We start from the raw sequence: 13,167 nt of genomic DNA, 5'->3' as shown, positions 1-13,167 counted from the left end.
CCGGTATGGGAAAGTATGGGAAATTATGGCAACCTGTAGTGCCAAATGGAGAAAAACTTTCTCACTGATTTTTGGAGATGACCAAACACCAACTTCCTCATATGCTATGGGCAAGCAGAGAGAGACTGATCATAAAGACAGGATAAAACTGCTATTAAACTGCTGTGTCATCTGGGGAGTCTGACTGTTGATCTTGTGATGAAATCTTACTAATGGTTCTGCTGTACTGATTGTTATTACTGCCCCCATGCTTTGCAGGCGTGGAGAGCTACAGTCCAAGTACTGTATGGAAATAAACACTGACTGTATGTGGACACCTTTACTGGAGTTGCTAAGGAGCAGAGCAAGCTATTTCCGTCTCAAAATGCAGACATCTCAAATAACAGACATTTTAAAGGTAATTATGCTTTCTTTTTTTAAATAAAAAATCTGCTTAGTGTGGTTTCATCAAGTTATGTTCTAGAGATGTTCTTAGGAAATGTTAGTTTGCTAAGAGGGCAGTCATATGATGAAACATGCACCATCTCTGCCTTCAGGTAATTGTTAACTGGGCAGATGCTGCATTTGGAAGGTTCCTGACTTGTTTGGTTTAACATAAAAAGCTCTGCTAGACTTTTTAAGTGTGCTTTAGGAGGCAAACCCTTCTTCAGGTGAATTTAAGTGGTATTTATTACAGTTTTGCAATACATTCAGGTTATTATTAGTGTTTATGTATATTTATATATGTAAATACTTAGATTTATGTATATTAGGATTGTCGTACTGTAAGTACAGTTCAGGGGCAACATTTCACCTGCTGGTATACTTTGTATTGAAGGTTTATATTGCTTTCTTAGAGAAAAACAAATGAGGAGTTGTAGGTTTGAATGCAAGTGTGTTGTCAGTGAGTGGGCTGAGGAGTGATACAGCTTTTCTTCCATCATTGTGAGGGTGTTTACCATGCTAATGGGGACCTTCCCATTCTCTCACCATAGATACTATTTGGAAGCTTGCATTGTTTCTGAAGAAAGTGTGGGTTCAAAGCACACGTGCTTGAATAAGCTGTCTGATTTAAAATGGTAATTTTAAATGCTCTTTGCAATCTATTTGTATTTGCAAAAGTGTCTTTTGGGTATGCCATCACCTTCCTACTTCTGAGCAGCAGAATGGATAAAGAAACAGTAAGATATCATGAATACATAAAAGGAGACAGTTTTATAGCCGTGAGAGTATTCCTAAGCATAATTCACATTTTATGAAATCATAAGTCATCTCCTCACAGATGGTGAGGTAAAGCTTTTCTAATGCTTGAGGGGCTCTTGTTATTCTAAGAGTGCCTGATGTATAGAAAACTGTTTTTTTAAACAGAATATTTCATTGCAGTTGGAATTCAGGTTTTGGTTGTAAAAGTGAGTTCTTGGGGTTTTGGCTTTGCAGTAAAGGAAACAAAGAAAATATCACAAAGAAAATATTACAAATATGATTATCCCTAAGTTTATTAAACAAATGAGGTCTCTGCAAATTAGACCTGCTTATTCTTACCAATATATTGAGCTTGAAGTCGGCACCATACTGCAAAATCCAGTTTGTGGTGCTTAGGAATGTTGTAAATATGGGTTTTTTTAATGCTCTCTTAAAGTAGTTTCAAATTTCACAAGTATAGGGAAGTACTTCTCACTGCTGGGAATATTAGATAAATACTGGCAGACCAGTAGTAAGGCAAATCTTTGGAAACTAATGGAAACAATTATTTCACCAGTGCCAGTGCAAGGTTACACTGCATTTGGATACTTCTTGTCCTCACTGGAGATGATTCAATTGGAGATGACTCAGTTACGAACAGGCAGCCAATGTCATGTCATATGCAGCAGTATGTCTTCACCTATTCATGCTTGATGTTTATTCCACTGATTTATTTCAGTGGTATTCACAAGTATTACTTCTGATTTTAATACTCTTGAGAGCAGAGTTGTGCTGGTTTGAGGTTGTTGGGGTGATTTTGGCAAGGTAGTGCTTTTTTTGGGGTGGCGTATGCAATGACTTAGTGTTTTGCTTGAGTGTGAATTAAGAGACAGCTTGAAAGCAAGACTGTTTTAATTGATAGAGCTTTTGGGAACTTTTCTCCCTCTTACAAATTAATGAAATTGCCTAGATTAAATCGACTTAAATGGAGCGAGACAGTGAGATAATGTGCTAGCCTTTCTACCTGAAAATCTCTGCTATTTAGAATGATGGCACCAGGCCAGTCTCTAATGGATGTATTTGTCTACATTACAGAAGAACTTCCTGAAGTCTGGACTTTTGCTTCAGAAAGGTTGAGGATTTGGAATGTACGTTTCTGTACCCCAGAGTGAAAGCATGCTAGTGGAGCTGATATCTGTTTATATTCTGTGCAGGAATTTATTGTGTTTATAATAACCAGATGGACATGTATGTTTTCAGTGACTACTTGGATGAAATAAAGAATGAAGTGTTAGTGGCTCAGCATGATCTCTGCTTTTGAGAAGGGCTAAAGAGATGTTTAAAACCATCTTCCTCCATTTCTGCTTCTGGGCTTGACTACAGAAAGCATTCTGTTGTGCATTGGATACCAAAGAACATCGTTTGAACTCCGAAATATACTTCTCCCAGGTTTAATCAGTGTCTTGTATGTAGTATCGTACGTGCTTCTGTTTGTTATCATTTTCTGTCACTAATTTTATGGTTGTCTGTGTCTCAGCTGTGTGCAACACCTCCCTCCTTGCTGATTTGCTGGTAGCACCATGTAATCAGTTCATCATGCAGTATTTCCTTAAATCCCGTTGTCAAGCATTTCCTGGTCTGTGCATCCTGCTCCACATCTGCACATCTACTCCTTCTGTAGAGACACTCATCATTCATTTGTCTTCTGATGGGTTACAAACTTCCTAGGTATTAATCTGTTGTCTAGTTGCTTCCCTGTCACATCTGCAAGTGTCTTTATGCCATCACTAGTTGCTGTGGTGGAAAAATATGGGCTGGATGGATAGATACCTGTGCCCAGTAGGCTATTTCTCATGCTCATCCATCAGTTACTCTCTCTGTACTACCCTGCTTTAGCTTATATAATGCGTTGTGAAGGAGACCACACAAGTAGGTCAGAGGTACATGTTGTATGTGAAATTAGATACTTGTTTTCCAAATGCATCATGTTTTCCTCAAATATTTCTATTCAGCTAGAAGCCTCATAATCCAGGCTTTCCTCTCTAAGTAAATACATGAATGTTCTGCCATACGGTACCTGCAAGTGTCAGCATATAATAAATTATTGAAGCCATCTAGAATGCTGTCATATATTATCAGTCAGAGCTTAACTAATTTCACTGAAGTCTGCAGGTTAGCAGGACAAACTTGTTCCTGTGCGAGTGGAAGCTGAAGCAAAGAGATGAAGGATACACTTCCAGTATGCTTTATTGCAGCTGTAATGACAGTGAGAGTTTGAATGTCATATAAATAGACATAAAAGTGGATTTTGCCTCAAAATATTGGAGATAAACAATTGAGTAGTCCACCTGCTACAAATTGGTTTCCTCAGTCATTTAGCTGTGTGCTTGCAGAGAGGGGGGTCTGGCAATCAGTATCTGCATGTATTCTGGGGGACAGTTGAGGTGCTTAGCCTTGACCTACTAAGAGATTTCTGAGTAACTTTTTGACCAGCTCTGACAGTGCTGTTGTTTTCTAATGTGTAATAAGATTCCATTGTTACTTACATCTTTGGATTTAGGGCTATAATCCGTTCATCCCTAAAATGTTCTCAGATAATCTGTTTAATCGTAAGCAGAAGCTGATCTCGATGGGAGTTCAGGAACACTACTACTATGCAAGTATAGAAATTCTCTCTTTTGCATTAGTCCACAAGTAAAACTAGGTTTTAGTCAGAGTTTCAATTCTGTTGTCTTTGGCCTGAGGCATAACTGAGATTTTACAGGGAGCCTGATTTAAGTTTTGGCATTATAAAATGTCATAATTTTGAAGCAAGTGACTAAAATATTTATGATGTGAGATACTCAGTAGTGGCTTCACAATTCATTTTAATTCTTGATAGCACAGTTATCTAGAAAGCTCTAAATAGCAGTGTCACAATGCTCTCCAGTGTTCGCTGGCTGTACAGTTACATGACAAAAGTCCAGTTATGTTCCTCAGTAGTTCGCTGTACCAGGAATGTGGCCTGTAACTCCTCTGGGTTCTATTCACGGTGTCATGGTAGGATCATGTTCTCTCCAGCACAGGCCGTAGATGATCTGGTTTCACCTATGGGACACACAGCAGCAGGATTTAGAATCCCTCATAGCTATTGTTTTTGAGGAAAAAATAACCCTATGCGTCCTGTGTAGAATGAATTATATGCCAACTGGTAATGTTACCTTGGGGCTTAACTGCTGTGCGTTACTCAGCCTTGTAGAAGCTTTGGTTGCTCATGACAGCCCATCATTTTAGCAGTTCACTTGTCCCACTTGGTTCTCAAATGATGTTATCTGAAGCTACAGGACTGGGTTGAGTTTATGAAGATATTAACTTATCCCTATGGCTATCACTTCAGACACGATACTTGCATCTTTGCAATAACTAAGCGCCAGTGAATTTAGGATCTTGTATTCAAAGATTGGCCTTTCTTGACAACTAACTGACTTCTTTTGTGGTTTCCAAGGAGCTGAGTGACCATGTACATGCCCACTGCATTATTTCAGCTGTAGTTGAGGGTGAAGGGAGCCATCAGAACACTTGCAGCTGGAATTTCATGCTCAGGAGCTGGACTCTGAGCCAAAGTACATTTCTGAAAAAGCTATGTACAACTTGATCCTTTGTAATTCTTTCTGAGTCATCAACCCTGTAGGAACAAGTGTCTGCACTTGGAAGAAGCCCTTAAGGAACTGAGCTGGAGGCCCTACTGATGACAAGCAGAGAAAATGAAGTCTGTAGCAGACCCAGGGTCATCCTGAGATGCTTCTGTTGCTCATCCCTGTTCTTTTGCCTCAGGCTGCTTTGGACTAGTTTGACATTCAGGCCTCCTGGTGTGAAATGCTGAAGTAAGCAGATCTGTGTCTGTAATAAGGGATCCTGTTCCTGATTAGATCTTGGAGTGGTACTGTAATGCACTGTCCTTAATTCCTGCCTGGCAACTCATGTGCCTTCCCTTTGGTTTCTCTGGTTTTATGTTCAGAAGCTGTTGCCCCAGTCTCTGGGTACCCTCAGAATTCCCAGGTGATGTATATTGAGCTGTTATTTATACCTGGTGGGCTCGACATCAGCTATGTGCAGTCTGTATTTCCTCCTTCCTCTCTAGCAGTAGCAACCAGGCAGCAGGAAGCCAACTGTTACATTTGACATTACATGTACAAACTACGTCGAAATCCGGTGTTCAGACGTAGAAGTCGTGTACTAGCATTAACCAGCTTCCAGGAGCTGTTGTTCATGCCAGTGCTGGATACAGCCCGCAGGGGGCAGCCCGACCTCATGTTTTACTCCAGGAACGTGCTCTGCTGCTGACATCCCTGTCTATGCGGGTGACTTGCCGTAGAATAAACAACTGCATGTTGTGGAGGATTAACATCAGCCCTGAACTCAAACAGACTCCAAAGCGGACCGAAAAAACCAGATTGTGGGACTAAGTTAAACCTCGTGGTATTTACTTCTATTTATTGTTTAACCATATTGAAAGAAAAAGAACTGCGTGAGAAAACTCGGCTAGATCTGAATTTCCAACCTGTCACGTTTACAACAGATAAGTTTATTGGTAGATAACAGTAGGCAAGAGAAAGAAAATATCCAGAATATGTGGCCCTGAATGTACTGGGCAAGACTAACAGGAGAAGAAAAGTGGTTTTCCCAAATCTCTTCAGGAATCTCTCAAGGTTCAAGTCACTGTAACCATGCCTGTAATACTGTGCCTTTGGCATATTCTTTCCAAAGGGTGTTCTCAGTTCTTGTGAAAGAGCCATTAGAGTTACAAGAAGATTTTGAGTAAGAGGATGTGTCTACAGGCAGGCGTGTGCCTCAGCTGTAAGACTGATCAGTGCCAGTCAGACTAGGGAGCGCTGTCTTTATTTAGTATGGCAAGGAAAAAGGCATTCAGTTCCTGAAAACGAGCCAGTATTTCATGTGTCTTAAATCAAATTGCATCCACCAGCTAATTAAGGGATGGTTTTGATATGCTCTGAAGGGAGGCCTGTCCAGTTCTATACTTCTCAGCCAGAGGGCTCTGTGATATAGTGTGTGGAAGAGAAAATAGCATGTGAGAAATTAAGACAGCCTCAGCAATGTGTGAATTCCAGGAGTACAGAACAAAGCCTAAGTATCCCATATGATCAGATGGCAATGTACTCACTGATGTACTTTCATGTTCATTTAGATAATTAATCTCTCTAGCCCCAAACTTTCTACCCCACATAAGCATGACTGTCATACAACAATGTATGTGCTTCTCACCTAATCCTGAGCTGCCAGCAATGAAAATATTCCTTGGTTGCATATAAATATATATACATATAATATATACAGATACATATAAAACCTATAGCATTTATGTGGTCTTACACAATCCATGTTCTTGAGTCCAGTAGTCAGTACTGACAGGATAACGGATGTTCAGTATTATTGCCATGTTTAGGAGTGCTGAGAGATTCTGTCTCTAGTTTATTCGGAATATCCTCACCATGTTATTCAAGAACATCTTTGCTGATATGAACTTAAGCCAAGGAAACATCCATCATGTTTTACATTGATAGAATGATGTTACCAAGTATTTTATTATTTTTGTTGGGTTTTTTCCTTCTTTCACCTCTTTCTTTTCTCTGTTCCCTTTTCATCTTGTCAAGGAAAAAACAGGAGAAAAGTGCCCCCCTGGGTGCCCAGTGGTCATGGGCACGATACTGCCACCATCACAAAGCTTCAGGGGTTGCTGTGGAGTTGCCCATGGGCAGCTGGGACCGTTTGGAACTGGCGAGGGCAGAGGCATCTCCATGGAAACCACGGGGGCATTGTTGCGTCTGTTATGTGGGGTATATAAGGCCCTGGAGCACCCTAGAGGTGGCATTTGCCGTGTGAGTCCATGGCAAGTCCGCATCCAAGGACACGGAAGATGCCAGTGGTCAATGGATCAAACAACCTCTCCCAGCCTGCCCAAGGCCAGCCAGGAGTGCAGAGGAGATGCCAGGTGAGGGCTGGGGCAGGAGGCAGAGGCCGGTGGTGGGACGGGGCCACACGGAGCTGCCTCGGTGCCGGGGCCGGGCTTGCCGGCCCTGCGGGGGCTGCTGTGCCAAGGCAGCCGCCTCCATCACACACCTCTTCCTCCTCCTCCTGCCCGCAGGTGGCCCACAGGCAGCCTGAGCAAGGGCCGCACAGGATCACGCTGCCACAGCTGCCCTTCCCAAGAAGGCTTCCGCCCATCGTGACCCAGCAGGCAGAGGTAGGGACCCCGAGGCAGACAGGGCCAAACACCTTCCCAACCATGGGAACTGCTGACGGGCAGGCGGGAGGTGCAGGAGGGAGGAAGCTGAGCCCCCCATGCTGTGCCCCGCAGGCTGCCCGGGCATACAGGGGTGCTGCGGGCAGTGGCCATGGGCTGCGGGTGGCCAGCCCTCTCCCCAGCCAGCTCTGGGAGCAGGCAGCAGCCACCTGTGGGGCTGAGCCTTGCCATGGGACTGGCAGGGGAGCCCAACTGGGTGAGCTCAGCCAGCTGGGACATGGGTGCAAGAGACACCATCACACAGCCTCTCTCCTCCGCTTCTCTTGCAGGTGGGCAGCCTGGGGCACAGAGTGGTGCTGCCCCGCAGCAGGACAGAGGAGCAGACACGTCTGCCACCACTGGTGGAAAGGGCACCTCGGCCACCATGGCAGCCAGTGAGAGCAGCCAGCAGCTACCGCAGGCTGCCTCCACTGACTCTGGCACCCTCTGCCCCTACAGCCACGTTCAGGGATGTGGCCATAGGCAGTACAAGCAAGAGCCATAAGCAGCTTTGCACAACCGCTGCCCAGCTGCCCTGTGTCCCTGCACATGGCAGCACTGTTGCACGGCCACAGAGCTGTCAGCCTGCTGCACTCAGGCCCACAGCCAGTGCCACACTGAAGGGCACAGGAAATGTGAGCACGGTCCTGTGCAGCACCAGTGCTGAGAGCCGGGGGCTCTGCCAGCAGGCAGTGGAAAGTCAGGGCCCAGTGTATGGCAGGGCTGCAGTGACAAGGAGATGCACTGTCAGTGCAGCTAATGGCAGCAAGGCCACTGCCACTCAGCCTGCTCCTGCTCCTGACACCTGTGCGAGCACTGCTGCTTCCCAGAGCAGGAGGACGTGGCGAGAGGCAGAGCAGCAGCCAGCGATGCCGGCGGCAGACCTCAAGGGCAGCCTCTATGGCAAGTCGCTGGGGCTGAACAAGAAGATGCTTGCAAAGTCTCTGCCACCCCTGCCCAGCAGCATCGAGACTTTGCAACAGCCCAAGGGGAGCTGCTTGCGCAGAGCTCCTGAGGCAGAGGAGCACCAGGCACCTCTTGTTCCCACGGCACCAGCACCAGAACATCATGGCTTTAGCTGGCAGGCTGCTGCAGCACAAGCCCAGCACCAGCCACCTGCCCTGCGCCGCGTCAGAGCGCGTGGTGCAGATGTGCACAAGTCATACAGCACCATCTCGAAGGACCAGTTCAGAGATGTGGCCGAAGAGGAGGCAAAAGTACCATTCTTCGCTGAGTGTGGCAAGCAGGTTGCACCAGGAGAGACACAGCGCCAGGCACCTGCCCTGAGCAGCTCAGGAGAAAATGACACAGACCTGAATGTCCCATCCAGGCCCATCGTGAAGAAGGTCCGTTTCAGAGAGGTTGTTGAGGTGGCAGAGGCACCTGTCCTGCACAGCCACAAACAAAAGAAGACGGATCCGACGGCTGCACCCAAGAGCATCCTGAAGAAGGTCCGTTTCAGAGATGTTGTTGAGGTGCCAAGGCACCAGCCTCTCCCGGCATCGGCTTCCAGGCTGCAGCAGGACATGCACAGGGCTGGGCACCTGTCTCGCAGAGCCACAAACAAAACAACAGGGACCTCAGGGCTGCACCCAAGAGCATCCTGAAGAACGTCCGTTTCAGAGATGTTGACGAGGAGAGGCAGAGACCCCAGCCTCCTGTGGCTTTGACAGACAAGCTCAAGAAGCAGCTTCGTCAGGAGAATCTGTTTCCGGTGCTTCCTCCTTGATCACATCCCAGAACTGGTAGATCGCACTGGCACTGGATGTGACCTGCTCTTTTGCATCTCTTGATAGTTGACTGAGGCCTGTGCATGGCACCGTGCTTCTGCTGCTGCCCATGGCAGAGGGTTGGAACTGGTACCTTACGGGCCTTTCCAGCCCTAACTCTTCTATGTTTCTGTGATTCTATGATTCAGGTGTATTTGTAAGCCCTGAATAAAGTTCTAGTAAAAATAATCAGATGTATCAAGTCTCTGGAAATAAAAAAAAAACAAACAAACCAATTGCTAACATCACAGGAAAAAAATTACAGAGTGAATGAAAACAAACCTAAGAAGCACAATGTGATATCTTCACTTCTCCATTAGATTTTGTCTGTGACACAGCAAATACACCTAGAAGCTTTTGATTTGGTTGACTCACCTCAAGGAAGAAGTTGACCAGGTATGGATCCTGTTTCAGCTTTGCACATACTATACAGAGAAACTGAATTTCTTCATTTTCTGTTGGTGTTGCCAGAACTTCACCACACAGCCTGATCAATTTCTGTCACATAAAGAAAAGTGAACATTAAGACAGAGAGGAAATTATAGCTTTTTTCTAGGAATGATGGACTGAGTTCTTTCTCTATACACATACTACAGTGATGTAGGATTATTGACTTAAACATTTGCTCTAGGTTTAGATTGCTGTGAGCAAGACTTCTTTATTACTTTTGACTTGCATTGCAGTTGCAGTTCAACGCTCCAATCATCAAGACATTAAACTGATATTGCACTTGAGCCATTTCTTTAACTCACTTGACAGTGAATGTGTTAAAGAGCTCATTAGCTACAGCAGAATAAGAGAAACTTGTCATGCTGCAACATAGCCCACTTCGAATTTGAGCAGTACCTGCACTGGCCTGTGCACGTTTATGTGGGGAAGAAGAGGTTGCCGTATTCTTCCAAGAAGTTTTGTATAAAAAGCCAAAACTTGCTGTTTCATTCCTGGAGGGCACTGGAAGAAACCAGATGAACAATAACAACAATATAACAACCGGGGAGAGAAACAAGATGCAAATTTATCACTCACAATGGCTAATGTAACAGCAATAATTCTTCCCAAAGCATTTTTAAAATACCATCATCTGTTAACACATTCCTGTTATCGACATTAACAGAGAACAAAAAATGTTGCATTTCATTACTGTTTCCTTTTTCAACTTATTCATAATTTCAGTTAATTGCTGCAGTGCAGACTCCTACCAATCTTTACATGAAATATTCCCTACCAATACAATGATAAGGGGAAATTAATTGGCTACGTGTCAGCTGTCTAATTTTATGGTACTGTGCTGCAAACCTCAGCAATTCAGTGAGTCAGTATATACTAACAAATGATGATAAACACCTTAATGTCTGCAAAATGTATTTTGAATTCAGAAGCAGTTAACCTTAGACAGATAAGAGTGTTTACAAACAGATGTTCCAGGACAAGAGAAAGCTGTTGTTTTCCCTGAGATTCAGCAGAATACAAACCACAAGTATCTGTGGAACATCCAGACCCTTGTTCTACTGTCCCTCATGCACCATGCCACATGAGAGTACTTTCACATCTCCATGACATCTGATGGCTCATGGTCCTTTGTTTCTAGCTAAATCCACCCTGACTCTGTGTCCTACCACGTCAATAAATGCTGTTATTCCATAGGTTAATTTTAACCTCTTATCATCCAACCCCATACACTTCAGCTCGTAAGTCTGACAAGAAAGACAGCAACAAGAATGCACCGAACCCATGACACTAATTTCACATGTGCCACAAAGCAGACATGAGAAGAACCAAACAACACTGCCAAGGGCTGCATTCATACCAAAGAATTGGATGTGGAAGCTGTCTGGGAATCACCTTAAATTAATGCTTTCTGACATGGAAGTCTTTCTGAGCAATAACTTCTCAGATTCCAAAAAAAATGGAACAAAGTCTGTATTTAATACAGTGCTTTTCACCCAAGAATTTCCCAACTCTTAACAAAGGACAGAGAGGGAAAATACTCTGATGTATAGCCAGAAGAATACTAGACTGAACAAATATGCATGTCCTACTTCTAGCTTCACAGTCAATATTATGAGTGGTGAGTAACAAATCTCAGAGTTCTGCCTTGGTCAGCATTTCTCTGGTTGGCTCACTTTGATCGTACTTGTAAAAGACAGTTCTTCATAATATGTTGGTTACACAAGCACACAACTGTTTGCTATAGTTCAGTGTCCCACACTACCACCTACTGTAGCACTTCAGTCTCTATCACAGTTAGGAGCTCATACAAAAGATAATGTGCTCTGCTGAGAAATACATACATCAGCTTTTCCTAATGTGTAGAGTGCCTCCAGAATCTTGTGATGCAGCAAATATTCCATACATGGTCCTGTTTCACCCGATTCCCTCTCATTTTCTTCTTGAACTAGAATATCCAACATCTGCTCCAAGTGAGAAGGAATGTTGGTATCAGTCACAGGAGCTTTGTCATCTAAATAGAAGAGATGTGCAATTAAGAATTATTGAATTATTGTCCTCACTTTTATCAGGTTCAGTTCCAAATGTAAGATTTAAAAACATGACCACTCACTAAAGAATCTTCTATAGAATATGCAAGTTTTTTAACATGTCTTACATTTCAAAACATGCATTAATTACACAGTCAAAAAGGAAAACAGCCAGAAGCCAAACTTAGAGAGAGAAGGGTTCTACTCTCAATCTTCTGGGTAATATCGACCCTTGTCTTGGTAACCTCCTCTCTGCCTCTTCACATTGTATTCTGAAAACTATAACCAGACTCCAACATTAGATAATTTGCAGCTGACCACTTCCTTTAACAAACTGTGTAATTAAATAAATGGTTTTTCGAATGATAACAACAAAGAAAACCCAAACCCTATGCTATTTATTCTTCAGTTTTCAAATTGTCTTTTATACTGAATGCTTTCAAGCAGCATTCTGTCAAAGTTTTATGAACGAATGGGTATGACTGATACTATCATGGTAAAGTCATGAAGCTGCTGTGGATTTATGGCTCTGTCAGTGGGAGCTGGCACTAACACATTGCAAAGCACATGCACCCATGGAGATTTTCCTATGTATTTTTTTCAGCTCAGTTCTACTTGAACAACTATCCCACAAGGGAAATGGTTACTACTTATTATGCAATAACCTAAAGTTAACTGCCACTTGCATGCAACTGGCAACAAGATCACAAAGGAAAACTGCCCTGGCAGCGTGATTGTGATCTCTACCACAACTTCCAGTTAGCCTACAGTGTTTTGCTTGAGCGTCCTAGGCGTAATTCTGCTCCCATTGCAGAGGACAAAAATATATCCACTAAATGGCAACTTGTATTTCACAAGACTTCAGAAAGCGTGGGAGAGAGAGCTTAGCTTTTATTCCGCACTACGTAACCACAAGTATCAGTTTTCCACTACCATCCTGTCATTTCTACCTTAGGGGACATCACATAGTGTTCCGAAAGATGGGTATTTACAACCAAGGGTCGAGTTTCAGCTTCTAAGAGTAAATACTGACATAAACAAGATGACCAGTCCTACAAACAGCCCCACAAATGCAGATTCAATAGCTACTCTAGCAGAAATACAGAACTAATAAGCTTGAGGAAAGCACAGTAACATTCACCTTAATAGTTTAATAACTAGGATCAAATATTTAACATTTAAATGTTGCATAATATCTTCTTTATCTGATGTCTCTATATAGTAATGGGTGATCGCTTTCCAGTGGTAAACAAAATCCTCTTGTAATGGAAGGGAAGGTGCGAGCTATGGGGAAAAAAGAACAAACAACAAACAAAAACCAGTTAGGAATGAAGTAAACACACATCCTCAGAGATTAAGTTGAATTGTATCTTATACTTGGAAGCAAACTGCTGCAGACAACTGCTATAACTTTTACTCTGTGCACTTCTGCCTTTAACAAGGATTATATATATTATTCATGGCACGAGCCCCATGTCAT

The 13,167-nt window shown here is 43.4% G+C and overlaps 1 protein-coding gene across 2 annotated transcripts; it reads right to left on the bottom strand.

Moving 5' to 3' along the window:
- Window positions 1–9,307: 9,307 nt before the first annotated feature.
- On the bottom strand, window positions 9,308–12,855 carry LOC117436069 (protein FAM160B1-like). 2 transcript variants are annotated; one of them, XM_034062065.1, is made up of 5 exons: window positions 12,829–12,855; window positions 11,502–11,671; window positions 10,057–10,161; window positions 9,586–9,708; window positions 9,308–9,416 (listed from the first exon to the last, which is right to left on the bottom strand). In XM_034062065.1, exons 2-5 carry the CDS (start codon window positions 11,619–11,621, stop codon window positions 9,387–9,389), a joined length of 378 nt encoding a protein of 125 aa, XP_033917956.1. In that variant the 5' UTR covers window positions 11,622–11,671; window positions 12,829–12,855; the 3' UTR covers window positions 9,308–9,386. The 2 variants fall into 2 exon arrangements, with proteins under 2 accessions (XP_033917956.1, XP_033917955.1); XM_034062064.1 differs by lacking the exon at window positions 12,829–12,855 and having other exon boundaries at window positions 11,502–11,737.
- Window positions 12,856–13,167: the final 312 nt, after the last annotated feature.

This window comes from Melopsittacus undulatus, chromosome 4 (genome assembly GCF_012275295.1).
Source record: "Melopsittacus undulatus isolate bMelUnd1 chromosome 4, bMelUnd1.mat.Z, whole genome shotgun sequence".
Taxonomy (NCBI): Eukaryota; Metazoa; Chordata; class Aves; order Psittaciformes; family Psittaculidae; genus Melopsittacus; species Melopsittacus undulatus.
The sequence above is the reverse complement of the archived record's forward strand: the minus strand, read 5'-3'. Positions and strand labels throughout refer to the sequence as shown.

What these genes read in the sequence shown, in the direction of transcription:
- LOC117436069 (XM_034062065.1), bottom strand. Translation starts at nt 11,621, where the DNA reads ATGTTGGATATTCTAGTTCAAGAAGAAAATGAGAGGGAATCGGGTGAA. An exon ending in ACACATTAGGAAAAGCTGAT is followed by an intron (nt 10,162 to 11,501) that starts GTATGTATTTCT and finishes GGTTTCTTCCAG; the next exon opens with TGCCCTCCAGGAATGAAACA. An exon ending in TGGTCAACTTCTTCCTTGAG is followed by an intron (nt 9,417 to 9,585) that starts GTGAGTCAACCA and finishes TTTTATTTCCAG; the next exon opens with AGACTTGATACATCTGATTA.